This window comes from Micromys minutus (genome assembly GCF_963924665.1).
Source record: "Micromys minutus genome assembly, chromosome: 9".
Taxonomy (NCBI): Eukaryota; Metazoa; Chordata; class Mammalia; order Rodentia; family Muridae; genus Micromys; species Micromys minutus.
This window is the reverse complement of record NC_137978.1, coordinates 61,053,720-61,071,283: the sequence shown is the minus strand read 5'-3', so window position 1 is coordinate 61,071,283 and position 17,564 is coordinate 61,053,720. Positions and strand designations below refer to the sequence as shown.

General features: G+C 56.0%; 1 protein-coding gene across 3 annotated transcripts in view; it reads right to left on the bottom strand.

Annotated features, from left to right (window-relative positions):
* The window catches only part of CASZ1 (castor zinc finger 1), a 127,671-nt gene that overhangs the window by 10,197 nt on the left and 99,910 nt on the right, over window positions 1-17,564 (bottom strand). For all 3 annotated transcript variants that reach the window (XM_080922057.1, XM_080922056.1, XM_080922058.1), the window contains 12 exons: window positions 15,567-16,055; window positions 11,623-12,457; window positions 10,539-10,607; window positions 8,963-9,053; window positions 8,045-8,209; window positions 6,872-7,044; window positions 5,786-6,633; window positions 3,733-3,865; window positions 3,430-3,493; window positions 2,068-2,222; window positions 1,820-1,942; window positions 621-959 (listed from right to left, as the gene is read on the bottom strand). In XM_080922057.1, the coding sequence (XP_080778183.1) occupies window positions 621-959; window positions 1,820-1,942; window positions 2,068-2,222; window positions 3,430-3,493; window positions 3,733-3,865; window positions 5,786-6,633; window positions 6,872-7,044; window positions 8,045-8,209; window positions 8,963-9,053; window positions 10,539-10,607; window positions 11,623-12,457; window positions 15,567-16,055 (3,484 nt within the window). The remainder of the gene's footprint in view (window positions 1-620; window positions 960-1,819; window positions 1,943-2,067; window positions 2,223-3,429; window positions 3,494-3,732; window positions 3,866-5,785; window positions 6,634-6,871; window positions 7,045-8,044; window positions 8,210-8,962; window positions 9,054-10,538; window positions 10,608-11,622; window positions 12,458-15,566; window positions 16,056-17,564) is intronic.

The following is a 17,564-nucleotide window of genomic DNA, read 5'->3' as shown; positions in this document are numbered from 1 at the left end:
CACTGTACCCTTCCGTGCCATGGGCCCAGCCCCAGGTTCTCAGAGAGGGAGGACAGCTGTTACTCAGGTGGTATAAATAATCCAATTTATTACTTTTTATTGAGAACAGGAAGCCACACACTTTATGATACAAAGTCACCGTTCTCGCCGCAAGAAGCCACCACCATTAAGTGAAGAAGGTTCCTTCCACCCCTGACCACTGTGTGGACCTTGAGGGGCCTAGGCCCTGCTTTCCTCCCCACCCCCACCAGACCCTCCATGCCTTCCCTGCCCTATTGACTCAGCCTGAGTATGCACCACAGAGTTGGCCAGCAAGGTGGTGGCCCCAAGGGAACATAGCCTTTTCGTAGGACCAGGAAATTTCCTGGGAAACCCCCATATCTAGCTCACCCCAGCCAGACCTTGCAGGATCCCAACGGATCACCGAAGATAAGGCCACTTGCTCCCTCAACACCCATTTACTGGCTGCTCGGTACAAATGCACAGCTAGAAAGCTGAGTCCCAGAGGCTGAGGACAGCCAGTGTAACTCTGCAGGATGAGGAGCAGGGCCTCCTTGCTGCCCTGGCCACACCCACTCCCAAGACAGGGGGGACAGGTGCCGGCTCATGGAGGGACTCACTTGTCCTGGAACTGGAGGAACCCGGGTTTGACCTGAGGCTTGGCGCTCTCTAGAGACGTCATCGCCAGGGGCGAAGTGGGCAGGTGAGGCACTGACGAGGGGATCTGAGGCATCTGGGGGATGGTGGAAGCCAGCTGCTTCCAGGCGAGCAGGGTGGGGGTGGAGGGCACGGAGACGGGGCTGGGAGCAGGCCCCTCCAGAGAAGATCCAGGGACCATGGTGCCAGGAGGTGCTGACGGGGACGAGGGTGCCAAGGGAGGTTTGGTCTCAGCAGCAGAGGTCGGGAAGGAAGCCTCTGTGGTTCCCTTCGCCGTTCCTCCCTCTGTCCGGAAGTGGAAGCTATGGGAGGGAAAAGAGGGCGTCTCAGAACGTCAATCAATAGGACCCACTGCCCGGTCTCCCCGTCTGTGCCTGCTCAGCCCTCCCATTGCGATGGAGTCCAGTGTTCCTACTGCATTCCCAGTGTGGACTCTGGAGGTCTCCCATGACCCTACCTGAGCTGAGGGACCTGAGACCCGATCACAGGTCCCACTATTGATCTGGGCTAGACTGTAACTCCATCTCTACGGCTGACTGGTATCCTGAGCCCTTCCTACAACTGGACTGTGTGTGAGAGAGTAGGCCTGTCTCCTCAGGCCTCTCCCTTCAAGTGGGTGCTCTGAGAGTCACAGGGTGGGGGAACATGAGTGTTGTAGGCTCTGGACAGTGGCTGGGGAGGAAGCCTGACATGGACCTAGAGAGGTGCTGCGTGCCAGCACAGGCAGCGCTGGTGGGCACTGCCTTTTAACTCTGTGGAGATCATAAAGACACAGAAATCCATTAGGCCAAAGGGAGTGTAAAGGCATCACATGTCGCTAGAAAGCCCTGCATCCAGAATCCCTTGCTCTGGTTCCAAACCAAATCTTTTCACCTGGGCTCTGGCCTTTCTAAACACTCTTCAGGGGCCCTGTGCAGGGTAACTAGCCCCACTAGGTCTGGCAGGTAGTAGCTGGGGCTCCTGGGCTCGCTCAGCCCCGACCCCTTTCTGGGGTAGCCCCTATGAAGAACTCGCCAGTGTCCTGGAGAAAACTGCTCTGGGGTATTGCTCAGAGGGTGGCTAGAGGCCTGTGCTACCTCCATCCCCCCTCAGGTCCAGGGCATCCCAGGGATGGGACTGAATGCCCACCCATCCCCCCTGCTCCCCGAAGACCCTCACTCACTTTGCATGTTTGATGGCTCCGTCCAGGGTGCTGAAAAGTGCTCCACACTCCTCCACCACACAGTGGAAGTGGGCCTTGTGGAGAAAGTCACACTGGGCGTCACAGAAGTCCTTGGTACCAAACCTGGTCAGAAGAGCTCAGTAGTTAGAGAATCTCAGCCAGAGGTGGGGCCTTGGCTACCAGGGTGGATGAGAGAGCAAGACCCTTCGTCGCCCCACCCTTAACCCCATTTTCTGCAGACCCCTCACCTGCGCAGATACACCTTCCAGGGTTCTGACAGCTTCTCCTGAACCAGTGCCTTCACAGCCTTGCCCAAGAAAGGCGAGGGCTCCCCAACAGGGCTTCCCTCCACTTCTGTCTTGATGTTCAGCAAGTTTTCAAGACTGGAGTTGGTCTGAGACATCTGCAAGGAGAGGGGAGCTTGGAGCTGTGGAACCTCAGGCCAGGCAACGCCTGTCCTCCTCACTGCCAGCCCTGCCGTGCGGTGGTACGGTGAGCAGAGAACACACACACACACACACACACACACACACACACACGCCCCTTCAGCCTTGGCTAGAGAGGAGAATGAAAGACTGTGGCTCCGGTCCCCTGGCAGCAGCCTCAGGTAAAGAGCTAGCCTGCAGCTGGAGTCACCATTTAAGCTCTGCTCTGGATGCACACCAAAGCCCATCTTTCCTGAGGCTCTGCCATTCCCTGGTTTTTCTCCTACCAGAAGGTATTCAAAAGAAGCACAGGAGGAGGGAGAGCAAGTGTGTGTGTGTGTGGGGGGGGGTACTCCCTGTGAACTTCTTGGGAATAAAAGCCACGCAAAGGATCAGACATTTTCACAGGGTAAGAGCAAGCAGGTTCACTGTTGCTGCTGTAATGGAATGTGAGGGAGAAGGGGGCAGTGACCGGAGGAGGGTAAAGGACAGCAAGAGAGCAACCAGGAAGGGGCCGGGCCGGGCAGGGCAGGGCATCAGCAGCTGGAGCTGCTGCGCTGATGCGACCCAGCTAGAACACACCCACTGCACGAGGTCCAGCCCAGACCCCGCTCCCTCTTCAATCCAGTCACTTGTGTACAGTAACCAAATTAATCTTGCTGCAGTCAAATTTATCATGTGAAGGGGAAAATATATTTGAGATGATGTATAATTTACAAAGACCCTGCATTATTTAAAATAAATGTTCTGGAGCGACCTCTCCGGAAGGCGTCCGAGACCATTACTCAAGCCGAAAAGTGGAAATTGATGCTTTGCTCCCACTTTGGTCTCCCCTCCCCCACCCCTTTTAAAACAAACAAAAATATATAAAATAAATAAATAACATTAATAACCGAGGGCAGGAGAAGTTAGAGGGTTCTGGAAAAGCTTTTGGAGCCCTCTCTCCGAAGGGGGAAAAAAGGTGTCAGGGGCTGAAATATATTTCTTCAGCCAGTTCATTAAATTAATTTGTAAGCAGTGGCTCTGAAATTATATTCGATGAAAAATGGCCTCAAAATTTAAATGGTACAAACTCATCTTATTAGAGGGAAAACATTAAAAAACAAACACATCCCCCCAACCCCCCAGCACAGCTTTAATTTCTCTGGGTGGGGGGACGGGAGGCGTGTGATGGATGGTTCTTACCTTATTCATAAGCGAGGATAAAAGAGATGAATTTGCCGGGACTGCGTGGCCATTTGATTCATTACTAAAACACACAAACCAAGGGGCTTCAACTCAGACATCCATGGGGCCAGGCCCAGAGGCCCTTCCCTCCCGGGCAGCCAAACCCAGGGCTCTGAGGGTTCCACTCTTTGCTGTAACTGCTCAGTGGCAAAGTGAACCCTGGACAGGAGGGGGAACTCAGCCTAGTCCCCAGGGCTGGCCTGAGACCACCTCTGGGGGCCCAGGCCAGCTTCTGCAGGAGCTTCTCTGGCCTTGCCTCACCTGGGCTCTTTCACAGTCAGGTCCAGACTGCGGTCTTGAGCGGCCTCGTGGGGACCTGGGGTGCCAGCACTGTCAGGCTCCTGCTTCACCTGAACCTGGGGGAACTTGGTGGGGGTGGGCTGCTGCCCATTTCCTGCAGGGGAGGGGAGGGAAGATGGGATCAGAGGGGCTGAGGTTTCCTCAGATTCCACACAGGCACAAAGTCTATTACCCCCACTCCTTCACACCCAAAGGAAGGGCAGTGGGCGGAATAGGTGGGGGTGGGGTGAGGGGGCCAGGAGGACTGGCTGCTGGTCAGCGGTTCTTCCTGCTGACAAGATCACTTGCGACGTGTACCCCTGTGTGGCAATTCTTCAAGTGATAATTATTGCAAAATTATGTCAAAGTTGTCCTGGCTTAGGGCCTCCTAGAGGAGGCGAGCGGGTGGCTGGGGAGGGGGCCTGGGCGGGGACAGGGGCCCTTCATTCCCTCCACCAACTGTCACAGTCGATTTGTGGGGCTGCCGCTTAAGCTTTTATTAAAGACTCTGTTAATGCTGAGGGAAAGTGGCAGATCTGGACTGGGAGCGGCCCCTCCGTAGTCCCTGCCCACTGTTGCCGAGGCGACAGCCCTGTCTGCACTGAGCATGCCTGAGGAGGGCATCTGCTGTGTCAGGGCTATCAAGGCTGACGGGCCAATCAGGGTGGTTCAACCTAGGCGACCTCATCCTTCTGTCAAGCCGTCCAGGACAGAGACCGCAGGCCCTTCCTGGATTCCTGACTGGGTCTGAGGGGGAGCTCGGTGGGAAGAGGCCACAGGAGGCTGATGGGGCAGGGCCAAAGGAAGTTGCTGACAGGGTGGTGTCCAGTGAGCCTTGCTCCCCATAATCCCCAAGTGACTGAAATATTAATTTGCCCCAGGGCACTACAGCTTTACAGATAGCCTCTTCGCAGACACAAGTGGCATTTTATTAAAAATGAAGGGAAACAGCTCCCTTCCCTTTTATCTAACCTTTCTTTTGGGTGGGATGAGGGAAGAGAGATTTTTCTAGGATTTAAAAAAAAAAGTAACTTGACAGACTAACAGCAGAGACTTCTGTGGCCCTACCTGCCGGCTCCTGGCTGGAGGAGTATAGCTACAAGTTTCCTCCCACACTTGAAGTGGAAGACAGGGGTCCAGGGTCACCCTCTCATGAACCGGGAGAACTTCTAGCCTTCGGGAGTCCACACTACAGGCTACTATCCTGTGGTCACCTATCCTACGCTCCAGAGGAAAAGCCCAGCTCCCTTTCCTGTGGGATCAGAGCCTCACGCGGGTGCAAGGGACCCTTGGTTTTGGCTAGTTCTGAGATGGTTTTGGATGGATGCTGAGCATAAAGGCTGGGCAGCCTATGGCTGGGAGCAGATCTCTCTCCCTGTCCCACCTGCTCCACAGGGTAGGGCTTCTGTCTCTGTCCTTAGCATCCAGCTCAGTAAGTAGCCAGCCAGCACAAGCTACTCTGGGCCAAGTACCAGTGGTTTCTGAAGGACTGAAAGGGACCATATAACGGGGCGGGGGAGGGAGGTTGAGCTGAACTCTTTCCAGGAATCCAAACAGCACTGATTGCCCTCCGAGGAACCGGGGCAGGGAAAACAGGAAAGAGGAGAAAGAAAGCTCCCAAAGAAAAGGAAGGAGAAAGGAGGACAAGGGAGAAAGCCCTAGAGTTCTGCTACACGGGTGTGGGATGCAAATTCCCATTCCCTGGGCTCGGGTTTGGCTCTGTCAGCTAGAGAAGAGCAGAGAGAAGAGGCGGCCTTGGAGGACTCTGCTCAGGGACTCACTGGTGACAGAACCAGCGAGACCTGGTGCCACTAGGCCACCCAGGTGCTCAGAGACAGAACTACTGACTGGCTCCACATACAGAGAAGGATGGAGACAGAGACCAAGCCGAGAGAAGGAGCTGCTGGTTGGGGGATGCAGGCGTGTGGGGTGGGCAGACACTGTCCCTAGCCTGCCCTGTGGGCTTCAGCCTGAGTACCGGGAGTTGCAAGTTTCCAAGTGTGCCTGCTTACTGGGCAGGGCCCAGCCTGCTCACCTGGGTCAAAGGTGGCAGAGGGCTTGAGGGCGGCTGCAGCCAGTCTAGCCATCATGGGTGAGATGAGGCCTTTGCTCGCAGAGATCCTCTCCATGATGGAGGCAGGGGGCACCGAGAGAGAGGTGGCAGCTGTGGGGGCTGAGTCTCCAGCTCCAGAAGCCATCAGGGATGGCATGTCAGGGGTGGCTGAGGTTGTGGCCCCCGAGGACATGGAGCCCAGGAGCACTGGAGATCCCACAGGCAGTGAGGTGTTCCCACGGCCGGGAAGGAGAGGGAAATAGGGTGTGGTGGTGGGCAGGCCTGAGTTAGAGAGGGCCAATGCTAGGGGGATGGACCCAGACAGGCCCTGGGGCAGCAGGCCTGCCATCTTGCTATTGGGAGTCTTGGTGGCACTGGGGACAGCCTCGGCCGTGGTGGTGGCAGCCGCAGCAGCCAGGGACACGGAAGACTGCTGACTGTTGGGGGAGGCGCTCAGGCTGGAGTTCTTGCTGCTCAGGACAGAGAAGTCCACAAGGTCGTCGTTGCTGGACTCCTCCTGCTCCGTGTCCTTGGTGCCCAGCAGGGAGGCCGGCAGCCCCAGGGCGCCGGAGGATCGGACGTGTCGGCGCTCGTGCTTGCGCTTGTGTGAGGTCATCTGGCTGGTGGAGGTGAAGGTGAAGCCGCAGCCGGCGCGGATGCAATGGAAGTGGTTGGTGGCCTTGCTGTACACGCAGCCCTCATACTTGCATTCCTCGTACTTGTAGAACTTCTTGAAGCCGTCCTTGGCATAGGCGTCGTCCTTGATGTGGTAGCTCTTGTGTTTCTCGATGTCACACTTGTTCTTGAAGGTGAACGTGCAGCCGGGGCGCCTGCGTGGGACATGAGGACACTGACACAGGGACTCATGGGACCCAAGGGAGACCCTGCTCCGATTGTCCCATGCTCTGGGAGGAAGGGTCCCTCAGGGGGAAGACTGAGGCTGAACACCAAGGCAGGGCCATTAAGCAGCCCTGACGTCAGCCTGGAACTAGCAGGAGCAAGGGCCCTGATGATCCATGGCCTGGTTCCCTGCTGGTCCCTTGGAGCCTTCAGTGGGCAGTCACTCACCTGCAGTGGAAGTGTGTGGTCTTCTGTCCGTAGAACTGACAGTCGGCTGTGCCACAATCCTCAGTGGCTCGGAAGCGCTGGAAGCCATCGTTGATGAGCTGGGTGTTCTTCTTGTGGAAGTTCTCATGGGTCATCACATCCGAGGTGCTTGTGTACACCTTGTTACAACCCACCTGCACAGGCCGGGATGCTGGTTAAGGGATGCTAGTCTGGTCCTCCTGGGCCAACCGAGCCCAGTGCTGTGGTTGGAGCCAGGGCCGTGGGGTTCTGTTTAGGGAAGCTTGGCACCTCCAAACCTCAAACTCCTAGGTTAACCCAGGTTCGGAAGCAAAGAAGATCCCCAGTGACCCTCCAGCCTTCCCAGGGACTGACTACAATCCGTCTGCAGAGGATTGGTCTTCAGACACCATATACCTTTGGCTCAGTTGAGGGAGCCACTTTCTAGAGAAGCTAGGTTTGGGGTGGGGGGGGGGGTCCTAGTTGGTAACTATCTCTAAAGCCTTAGGATTAGACAAAGGCTGGACCCTAAAGGTCACCTTTAGCTCCGTGACTTCCTCAGTGGCTGGCTGCTGGGCATGGTGCCCTCCCACCCACTACAGATGGGCCAGGCAGACAACGTTGCCATATTGAGTAAAAAGCAGTGGCCCTCAGCACCCTCGAAGGCTGGGCCATACCAGCGTCTGCACCATCTCAGGCCCAGAGAGCAGCCCCCCTCTCCTCACACCAGGCTGTTTCAGAGAGGCCATAACAATCCCTGACAAACATGGGGGAGGGCATGCAGCTGCTATTTGCAATCCAAAGTTGCCCCTCCTGAGCTTGACACCTTGAAAAAGCCCAGACTCGGTGTGGCATTAAAACAAAGAATTAAACAAAAACCTCTGCAGGAATCATTTGCAATGCAGCTCTTGGTGTTAAAGCCCGAAAAATGTTGGTCTATATAAACAGCTCGCTGAATTTCCCCCCAACACCAAGTATGGCAACAGGGAAGGCCCCCACCCTGGCCACCAGACATCTGGGCTTCTGGGACTCTACCTGCCAGCCACCCCTATCCTGGACCAGGAGAAGAGGAGGGTCCCAGCCAATCAGGCCCCGGACTCCTGGGATAGCCCTACTCCTGGAGTAGAAGGCTAGGGGAAGGTTCTAGAACCCTAGGGCTGTGGGCACAGCAGGCACCTGCATGCAGTGGTAGTGGGTGCTCTTCCCGTTGAGGTGGCAGCCATGGTAGTAGACACTGCAATCATCCAGCGGGCTGAAGCGCATGAAGCCGTGCTGCAGGGAGTTATCTCGTTTCTTGTGCATGTTGTAATGTCGGATCACGTCCTGCTTGCTTGTGAACCTCTGCCAGAAAAGAGCACCAAGTTGGCAGAAGCCCGTGCCCCAAGTTCATGTGCCAAGAGTGCTTGGACCAGGGCTGGCCCCAAGTCCCTCAGGTCACCCTATAAATAACCCTGCTTAGGGTCAAGACAGCCTAGACGGCCCAGCCAGTTCCCGGCACGCTGGCCCTTGTAGGAATGATTCCAAAGACTCAGAAACCACAGTCCCTTCCCTGACCTCTCCTGAGGTTCCCAACATCCAGGAGCACAGATGATACCCCGGGCCAGCCTTGAAGGCCAGGGCTCTGATGGGTGAGAACAAATTCTACCCAGTACTCTGTAAGGCTGAGCAGGAAAGGCAGAGGGAGCTGGCCCGTGCAGATGGCCGAGCGCTCCCACTTCACCAGCTCTGCGCTCAGCGGTAGCAGCACGGACCATATGATCTCAGTGTTTCAACTTGAGAAGGAAGCAGTAAGACACCCTTTGAAAGTCCTGGAAAGACAGTTAGCTAAGAGGTGCAGACTGACGGACCATGAGTGCAGTCATGCTGGACTCCTGGTAAAAGGGAACTGGGATCTGCACCACTGAGATCAATGGCTGCTGCAGACCCAATGGGTTGCTTGTTTAGCAGGAGCCTGGGGATATGCAGAGGACTAGAGGACTAGTCTGTGCTCTGTGTTTATCCATGTCAAAGTATGGTGGCTAGTAGAAGGCTCCCTGCCCCCACCTACTTCCAGCAAGAGTCCTGGCTGGCTGCTAAGTGCAGGACGGCCCATACCTGGTAGTTGCACTCTGGGTCCAGGCAGTGGTAGTGCTCACGGTACTGGTAGGCGCAATGGATGTGTCCGCAGTGCTGACTTCCTGAGAACCTGAAGACAGGAGCAGGAGGGTCAGACCCATCTCTTTGAGGGATGCCAGTAAAGACTCTTCTAGAACCCAGGCTGGACAGCTATTTCTGCCTGGGCCCCAAAGATGTATTTCTGGGGTTTAGTGGAAATACTGGGGTACAAGGGTGAAGGAGCAGAGGCTGGAAAGCCAACTGGACCTGTCAGGGAGCCAAGCCTGCCTGGCTGCTGCACTTGCCTGGAAGGCAGTACCAGACGGAGCAGAGGTGGGGAATCGGGTGAAGAAGAATAGCTGGGGCAGGCCAGAGCATCAAGTCAGAGTAAGAGACAGACCGGACAGGAGACCTATAGCTCCACACAACCCAAAGGCCTTTTTAGCAAAAGGTAATGGCTTGACCACCCCCAACCTGCACTACATTCACAGCTCAACCCAGGAGGGGCCGCTGGCTGGGCCAATCCTGGGCTGTTGTGGAGAGGGGTTAGAGGCACTCTCTCTGTGTGCTCTGGGCTTTTCCTGACACTTGAAACAGTCCAGTCATGAATTTTTAAAGCATAGCATCTGTTTGGCTTCCCAAGGCAGGGAGCTCACTTTCCAGCCAAGTGCATGGCCAAGAGCCCTGCGCTGTCGGCCGCTGAATGGGCCTCGATGTGCTAGGGCGTGACTCTCACAGCCTTGGTGATGGCCAGACAGGGCCAGCCACTCTGGGGAAAGCTGTCTGTGACAGCCCCGGGAAGGCACTTCACTCAGCCAGCCTGTTCCCTTCCGTGAGTGACGCACTGTTTGGAGATGGGGGTGGGGACAGGCCCCACAGTATGGGGGAAGCCACCGGCAATCAATATTTCGACGGAAGCCGCCAAAAGGGCCATCTGCTGAGGTACTAACGGCAACGACAGAGTAAAGAGAAGACAGAGGGTGAGGAAGAGCGCCCGGAGACCACGGGAGGGCAGATGCAGCCAGGGCGTGACCCCTGCCGCATGTCCCTCGGGAGGCTCGATTTGGGGAATATGTGGAGACGGATCTTCATCTGCCAATCCTGCCTCCTACAGGATGGATCTCAAGGATGGCTTCATCAGGGCCTCCCTCTGGGATCCCCGCAGGCCATAGCAGAAGGAGGCCATGACTGTCCATTTCCCTCAACCCCACCCGCTCTACTGTGCTCTGCACTCCATCTGGGGTGCCACATGAGAAGGCAGGTCCCATGTCAGCTGCAGAGGGGGCCACGTACTCACCTGTGGCAGGCCTGGTACAAAGTCCTTTCCCTTTATTTTGGCCGTACTTAGGTTATAAGTTGCCTAAGGACTGTGTTGCCCACACTACCCCCAAAAAGGAAGGTCTGAGAAAGACCCAGGGTTAGCCTCTCTGGAGGAGGTTATAGACAGAGAGAAAGGAGATGTAGAGAGAGCAGCCCCTTATCCCCGGGGACGAACTAGTACACAGGTGGTTTCACAGTCCTTGGGCATTCTTGTTTCCCCCTCCCCTTGTCCACAGGCTCCTCCCCAAGGGCCTACCTGGCAATATATTTCTGGTAAATGTTTACATCTTCGGTGACAGCTGGTTTATCTGTGGGCAATCCGTTCCTGGTTAAGACACACAGGGCACAGCCGATTAGCGGATGGGGGTGGCCTCAGGCCCCAGGAGCATCTGATGGGCAGCTCCCTGCCCTGGGCCATGGCTCCTCTTTCCTGGGCCCTGTATCATTCTGAGGCACTTAGGGTACTAAAAGTTTGTTGGTGGAAGTCCAGAGGAGCTCAGTTAGCCCATCTCTGACAGGCGTGGGCTCCCCTAAGCAGGGAGGGCTCAAGGCCCAGCCCAGCCTAGAGTGAGCCTGGGTAAAAGCCAGGTCCTGGAGCCCCCAGCATGCAATGCAAATAAATGGGGTGATGGCTGAAGAGAAACACCAGGCAAACCGAGAAGTGAGCCAGGAGAGGAAGGCAGCACTGAACACAGTGTAGGGTTCGGACACTCACTTCCACCCTCACACCAAAGGCCATCAAATGGATCTGTCTGGTTTGCAGCCTTTAGTACCTGTAGGCCCCACCCTGCTTAGCAGAGAGGATGGCTTGAGGGACGGGTGTCATTTTCCCTTCTAAGACCCACTGTTTTTTATCCAGGTCGGCCCTCTGTTCCTGGGTTAGGTTCATAGGAGGTACCCCAACCTAACATCCCACCTTCTTCCTGCCTTTTCAATGGACCAGGAGCCAAGGCTACCACCTGGCCCCTGGGCCCCATTCCCACCCCAGAGTGAGTTCCTTCTACCACCTGCAGCCTTTGTGCTAGCAGGCGTAGGGAACAGGTCATAGTGACAGAGGTTAGTAAAGGAGGGTTGCACAGGTGTGTGACCGTGTGAGGGGACGTGGGAGATGTGCCACAGGCAGGTCTAAGGGCAGTGCAAGGGCACTGGCTGAGGGCACAGGAGCAGGGATGCATGTGTGCGCACATGCATATGTGCATGTAAACACATGCATGGCAGTCTGAATTGCACAGGTGGCTGTGTCCGACATGCTAAGCTTTGCCGGTAAGGAGGTAGACCCCCTGTCCAGTCTGGCCCTGGGGTTTGTGGTGGTGGTGGGGATGAGGGTGGGGGCTCCTTACTTGACAGTGGAGACAGTTCCTGTGGTGATGGAGTCTGTTTTGGAAAAGGTTGACTTCAGGTACTCGGGAGTGTTGAAGGACAGGGAGGCAGGTGGCTCGGTCCCCGGCCCAGGGGTGCTGGGAACACTGGGCACATTGGTGAGGGGTGTAGGAACCAGGCTGGGGGCAGGCGGAATCTTGGTAGGGCCTGGCTTCTGGATGCCCCGAACATCGTACTTGGAGGGGCGCCCCACCTTGCCTGTCTTGAAGGCAATGGCCCCGCCCATGTCAGGGCTGCCTTCCCCGGGTTTGAAGAGGTGCAGGTACTTGACATTCTCCAGGTCATACTTGGACGGCTTCTTGTAAGTGCTTCCATTCTGAGGCCTCAGGTTCTCGCCCGCCTTCAGTTTGTGGATGAAGAAGTCGTACTTGGAAGCACGGGCTACCAGGTTCTGCATCTGGACACTGCTGTGTGACGGCAGTGGTAAGATGGTAGCCTTAGTTTCCAGGTGGGCAGTGTTGCTGGGTAGTCGTAGGCTGGGCAAGGGGCCCACCACCTCCTTGCCTGCCCGGTCCTCAGCTTTGCTGCCATGGGCTGGCCAGGGAAGTTGCTCGCCGGCCTTGAGTTTGCGGATGTATTCCTCATATTTGGAGAAACGTGCCCGCTTGCTGAGGGTGTCCTCGGAGGAGGGCAGCACGGAAGAAGTGGCCACCTCGGGAGTGGGGCCTGAGTGCAGCTTCTCAAAGTTGATCTTTCTGGCCAGCTCATCCCTGGTGTTCTGGTCATCATAGCCAAACATGCCGAGGAACTCAGTCATGGTGGAAGCTGCATAGTCCCTCAGAGAGGAGGCTTCTCCTGGGGGGGGGAGGGGTGCGTCATTCCTGGGAGGGAGCAGGGGGAGAAAGAGGAGAAGCCCCTCTACCTTGAGCACCCACCCATGGAGGGAGGGGACCAGCCTGGGGAGGGCGGAGCAGGACATGATCTATGGACATTTGGCTCACTTGTTAGGTTTTACGACTCTTAAATTAATTTGTTTTAAAAAAAAGTAATTAATACTGGGGTAAAATAAAACGAGTTCATCAATGCCAGGAAAATCAATTTCCTAAATGTTCTGGCCGATGGCTTTTCAGTACATTAAACAAAGTTTCATAAATGTCTCCACTCTCTTGCCTTGGCCTAATATGAAAGAGAAGCCATTTTACTGGAAGTAAGGCAAGAACCCAACCTGCCTCCTGAGGCTGGGGCAGTGGTCATAAGGGATAGGGATTAATACCACTACAGTCGGGCAGGACCTCAAAGTAGAGAAAGCCACTGTGTGAGTCTGGGGTCGGCCTGACTGAAGGACCATGACTATGTCACGCGGACACCCCTGGCCAAACGAAGCTTCAGAACCTGACCTCTTGCCTAACTTCTCCCGATAGCAGAACTGAGTTGAGGCCGGCACTATGTCAGTGTGCCTACTCAGACTCAACCAGTGTCCACCACCACTGCTCCGGCCAGGGTTTGTGTCACGGACAAGTCCTCCAACCCCGATGGTCACTTTGCAGCTTCCTCTGCTCACACAGAGGGGTGGTTCACCTGGGGCAGGGAAGATCTAGCCCTGCTGGATCCAGGGTGAGGCCTGAGAGCAGGGTGTCCATCTTCCCCGCCATCCATAACCGACACCCTGAGAATTCTGCTTGCTCCCTTCCCTCCTTCCCTCCCCCCAAATAAGGACACACATACATGTTCACATATAGCATGCATACCTTCATATACACATTCACATACTCTCACATACTCCACTCATACACACCCATAATAATGTACCCACATTTATATACATACTACATTCATACCCCTAGATACTGTCCCCAATTCTACAGATACACACACAATCCCCAAGTCCCCTACCCGGTGCCCCAGGACATGCCTCAGCAGGGCTGGAGGAAATGAGCCCTTCAAGTCGCCTCTTCTACACTCAGTGCGTTGTCACCGCAGCAGATAGACAGTGCCCAACATACACAAGCTCATTCATTTCTCCGCCACACCCCCGCTGTACACCTCTTGCGGGCTAGCCCCAGCATGCAGGTCAGGTACACACAGCCAGGTTAGACAGGATAGCCCAGGGACTTCCATACTTTACCTACTCCCATCCTACCTCCATCTGAGCATACTCAGTGTAACCAGATTCTAGAGGCCCTAAGAGCATGGTCAGAGGGGACTCCTGACTCCCTCCGATCCTGACAGCTCGAGCATCCCAGAAGGGGAGCTGATTGAGCAGTGTACCCTAGTAGGAGAGAAAACCCAGCAGGATGTGGAAGGAGGGGCTCTGAGCCATCGTAGGGGGCATGTAGGACCCCACTAGACACAAAAAAGGACCGTCAGACATCCTTCTGACACCCTGAGTGATGATTCAAGGAGCAAACAGACCGTTGCCTTAGCAAGCTGACAGGTCAGCACAGGGCTGAGCTGCAGAGACACAGGTTGGGGGCTGGCCTGGGAGTGGGCTCTGATTGCTGGATGAAGTGGTTCAGGGACCAGGGAAAGGGCTAAAAATAGCAGGAGGCAGCTGAGGCCTCACTATATATGGCAGAGAAACAGAAGGCTCTGAAGGGCAGGCAGCATCAAACAGGGAGGGGACCAGCGGGGGTCCCACAGAGGGGGCCAAGGTCCTGGGGAGCCAAACCCATAGTGGGCAGATGGGGCTCAGACCAGGGACCCAGTACCCAGGGTTGAGGGGGCCAGGTCAGGCTCGGAGTGGCAGCCACAATAGTCCATGCCCTGCTCCTGCCTTCACAGCTCCCAACTCCTGGGAGGAGGGGAAGAAGGCCAGAGGAGTGACTCCCCAATTGCCCTGGCCACAGTGGAGCTGGGTGCCCTTGTCCCTATCCCTCCCCTGTCCTCAGGCCCAGCACAATCACCTTGTGTCTGGCAATAGCAAGGGCTTTCCTATCAGAGGGAACTGAAGGTCACACTTCTCCTCATTGATCTTGCAATGTTTGTTAATTACTCTGTCACTGATGTGGCGAAGGATAATTAAACAGCTCTGTTTATATCTTATATGCATAATTATGTGGCTGCGCAGGGCTCCCCGCACAGGGAGGAGATGCGCCCCTCGCTGCAGGGGGAAGGGGACAGGGGAGCAGGCAGGGGAGGTACAGGACTCCAGGAATAAGCCTAGGAAGGAGACTCGGGACTAGAGCCAAGGCCCCAAGTCCCAGGGCTCCAGCTCAAGAGGGGACCCCTCTCTTGTCTGAAATGCCACACCAGCCCTCCCCTGAAGCAGCAACAGGGAAGGCTGCTGTGTGCTAAGGACAAGGAGATGCTGATGAAGCCAGGCCTCTGCCATCTTGTGGGAAACAGGTCAACCAGAGGAGCATGTCTGGGGCAGCTGCATGTTGAGGGGTATCTGCTGGCTGGGCTGAGCCAGGCTTGTGGTTCTGAGCGGTCCTGTTTCAGAGGGCAGGGTGGGACACAGGGAAGGAGATAGGGTGGTGTGGAGGCACAAAGTCCTTCCTAGACATCTCCGTTAAGTCACCGAGAGAGGATGTAGAGATGAGAACTCAAGCCGTCCTTGTTACCATTGGCACAACCTTACTGGTCCCCATACCATGGCCAGGTACCACGGCCTCAGACAGACTCATCCCTGTGCAGGTCACCCATGCAGCCCCTCCCCCATCTGCCATTCAGCTGCCCAGTCTATCTGTGGACATGCCTCCTGATTCCCCCACCCCGAAAGCCTCACTGCTATCAGCTCCCCAAGGCTCTGCTCATGCTCAGAAAGATGCCAGTCCTGCCCTGCCCCCCCATAGCCCCATCTTTCCAATCTTGCTAGGTTGGATGCAGTGCCAATGTTTGAAGGAAAAACAGAGAGGAATTCCCTGGACTTCCACCCTTCCTGCTGGGCCTCTGCAGGGAACTGGCCCTTTCCAGCCTCCATCCTCCCCCCCCCCCCCCCCCGTGGCCGTGGCCGGACACACACCTGGAGCCTGCTTGGCACTGGGGCCGCTGTCATCTTTTGAAGCTGTACCATCTGAACCCTTCTCCTCCAGGATACTGTTATCTTTTGAGGGCTCTTCTGCATGGTCTTCTTCGTCGCTGCAGCCCCGTGGCTGGACCATGTAGACACCCTCTGGGGGCAGCTCCAGGCCCTCACGGGCGATGCGCCCCAACACTGGCGTGGGTGCGGGCTCCTCACAGTATTCTCCGTTGACCCATTTCTCAATCACGGCCCGCCTCTTGTCTTCTTCACTTCGGGGAGCCCGGGTCACCCCAGACTCAGGGCCACTGCGCTCTTTGTCCCGGGGACATAGTGGGCTACCATCAGTTTGGGAGCCACCCTCTGCTCCCTTCTCCACGACCACCTGTCGGCTTAGTTTGGCACAGATGGCGTTGAGCTTCAGGCCGCCTTTGCGCTTGGCTGCCATTGGAGGCTTGCCTGCAGGTGGGTCGGTGCACCGGGTGCTTTCAGCTGCAGGATAGAGGGGGACACAGAGGTGAGAGACCTACATACCAAGTGCAGTCACCCCCAAGTAGCTCTCCGCCACCCCTTGATTGACCACAGTCTGTCAAACTGCCCTGAGACCGCCTGGCATGTGCTCGCTTCCTGTATTAGCCTAAGTGCGGCAGGCTGGACTCAGCAATTGCTGCACCTCAGCCTGATACAGCACCTGACACGAGCTAGGTGGTTCGTGATAAAGGAATGAAGGACTCTTCGAGACAAGAATTCCGGTGCCTGGTTCCGGAAAGGATTTTCTAGGCTTGCCTGCTCTGAAATCCGCCCCTCTGTGAGGTGACACGTCCATTAACACAGGAAACGAAGGTACTGGCAGGGAAGGGGTCGGGATGTGGTAGGGCTAACAAGTGGCAACTCTGCCCTGCTGGCAGCCTGGCTCTGCTTCTGAATGTTCCACCTCACCACAGGTCCCCGGGGAAGAGTCAGCCGCAGCCAGCTTCCAGCCTGTGCCAACCTCCTGCCTCACCGACCCAGCAGCTCTTGGCTGGCACCATTCCCACCTGAGCACCTTGCTCTCTGGCAGCTCTTCTGCCAGGCCAGGTCTCTGGCTCTGTCCCCTGCCTCTAGTTCCTACTTCTGCTCGCTGGGTGGCAGGGCTCTTTCCCTTGGCCATTCGGAACCTCACTAACAGCCTCCGCTTCCCGGTGCTCTCTGTTTTCTGCATTCCCGCCCCCACATGAAGTCTGGCCATTTCCTATTGCTGTTTCCTTTCCACAAACCTCAGTCAGGGCTACCCAAACACAGAGTCCCTACTTCCTAACCCAGAGGGCCCTCAGTGAGGACAGGTCAGTACCAGCTACAGATCCTCTGCTTAATCTCTGGAGACAGTCACTGAGCAGCTAGAAGCCAACACACACACACACACACACACACACACACACACACACACACACACACACACTGCTTGGCCTGCCCTCTGATCTCTTAGGCTGCCTAGGGTCTCAGGGGCACACTGGTCAGGAAGACTAACAAGGGCAGACACACATACAGATTGTAACCCCATACAGCAATCTGTCAGCTGACCAGACATCTGTTTAGTGAGGTCCTACTGTGTGCCTGACCTTGCCGTATGGCCAGGCACAGGGTAGTGGCCTTATGGAAGGTCTCTGCTCACAATATCTTTCCATATAGGGACCCCCCCCCACACCCCAATCCATTTTTCACAGCTCTTGCCAGGCAAATTGGCATGTCCCATATGGGTCAGAAGGCTATTCGAGGGGCTCTGCTCAGGGGCTGTGACAATGACCAAACACCATGGAAACACATACCCCGAGAGCCCATCTGTGGCTATAGAGGTCTCATGATTCACAGAGATAACAGCTTTGACTTGTACACGCAGCTTGACCACTCCTTCAAATATGCAGTGCCCCAGATCCCTGTCTTGTCACAAGCGTCTGATATGTTAGTCTCTTCCGGGCCTAGAAGGGACTGGGTAATGTCAGCCTAGTCTGCTGCTACAGAAAG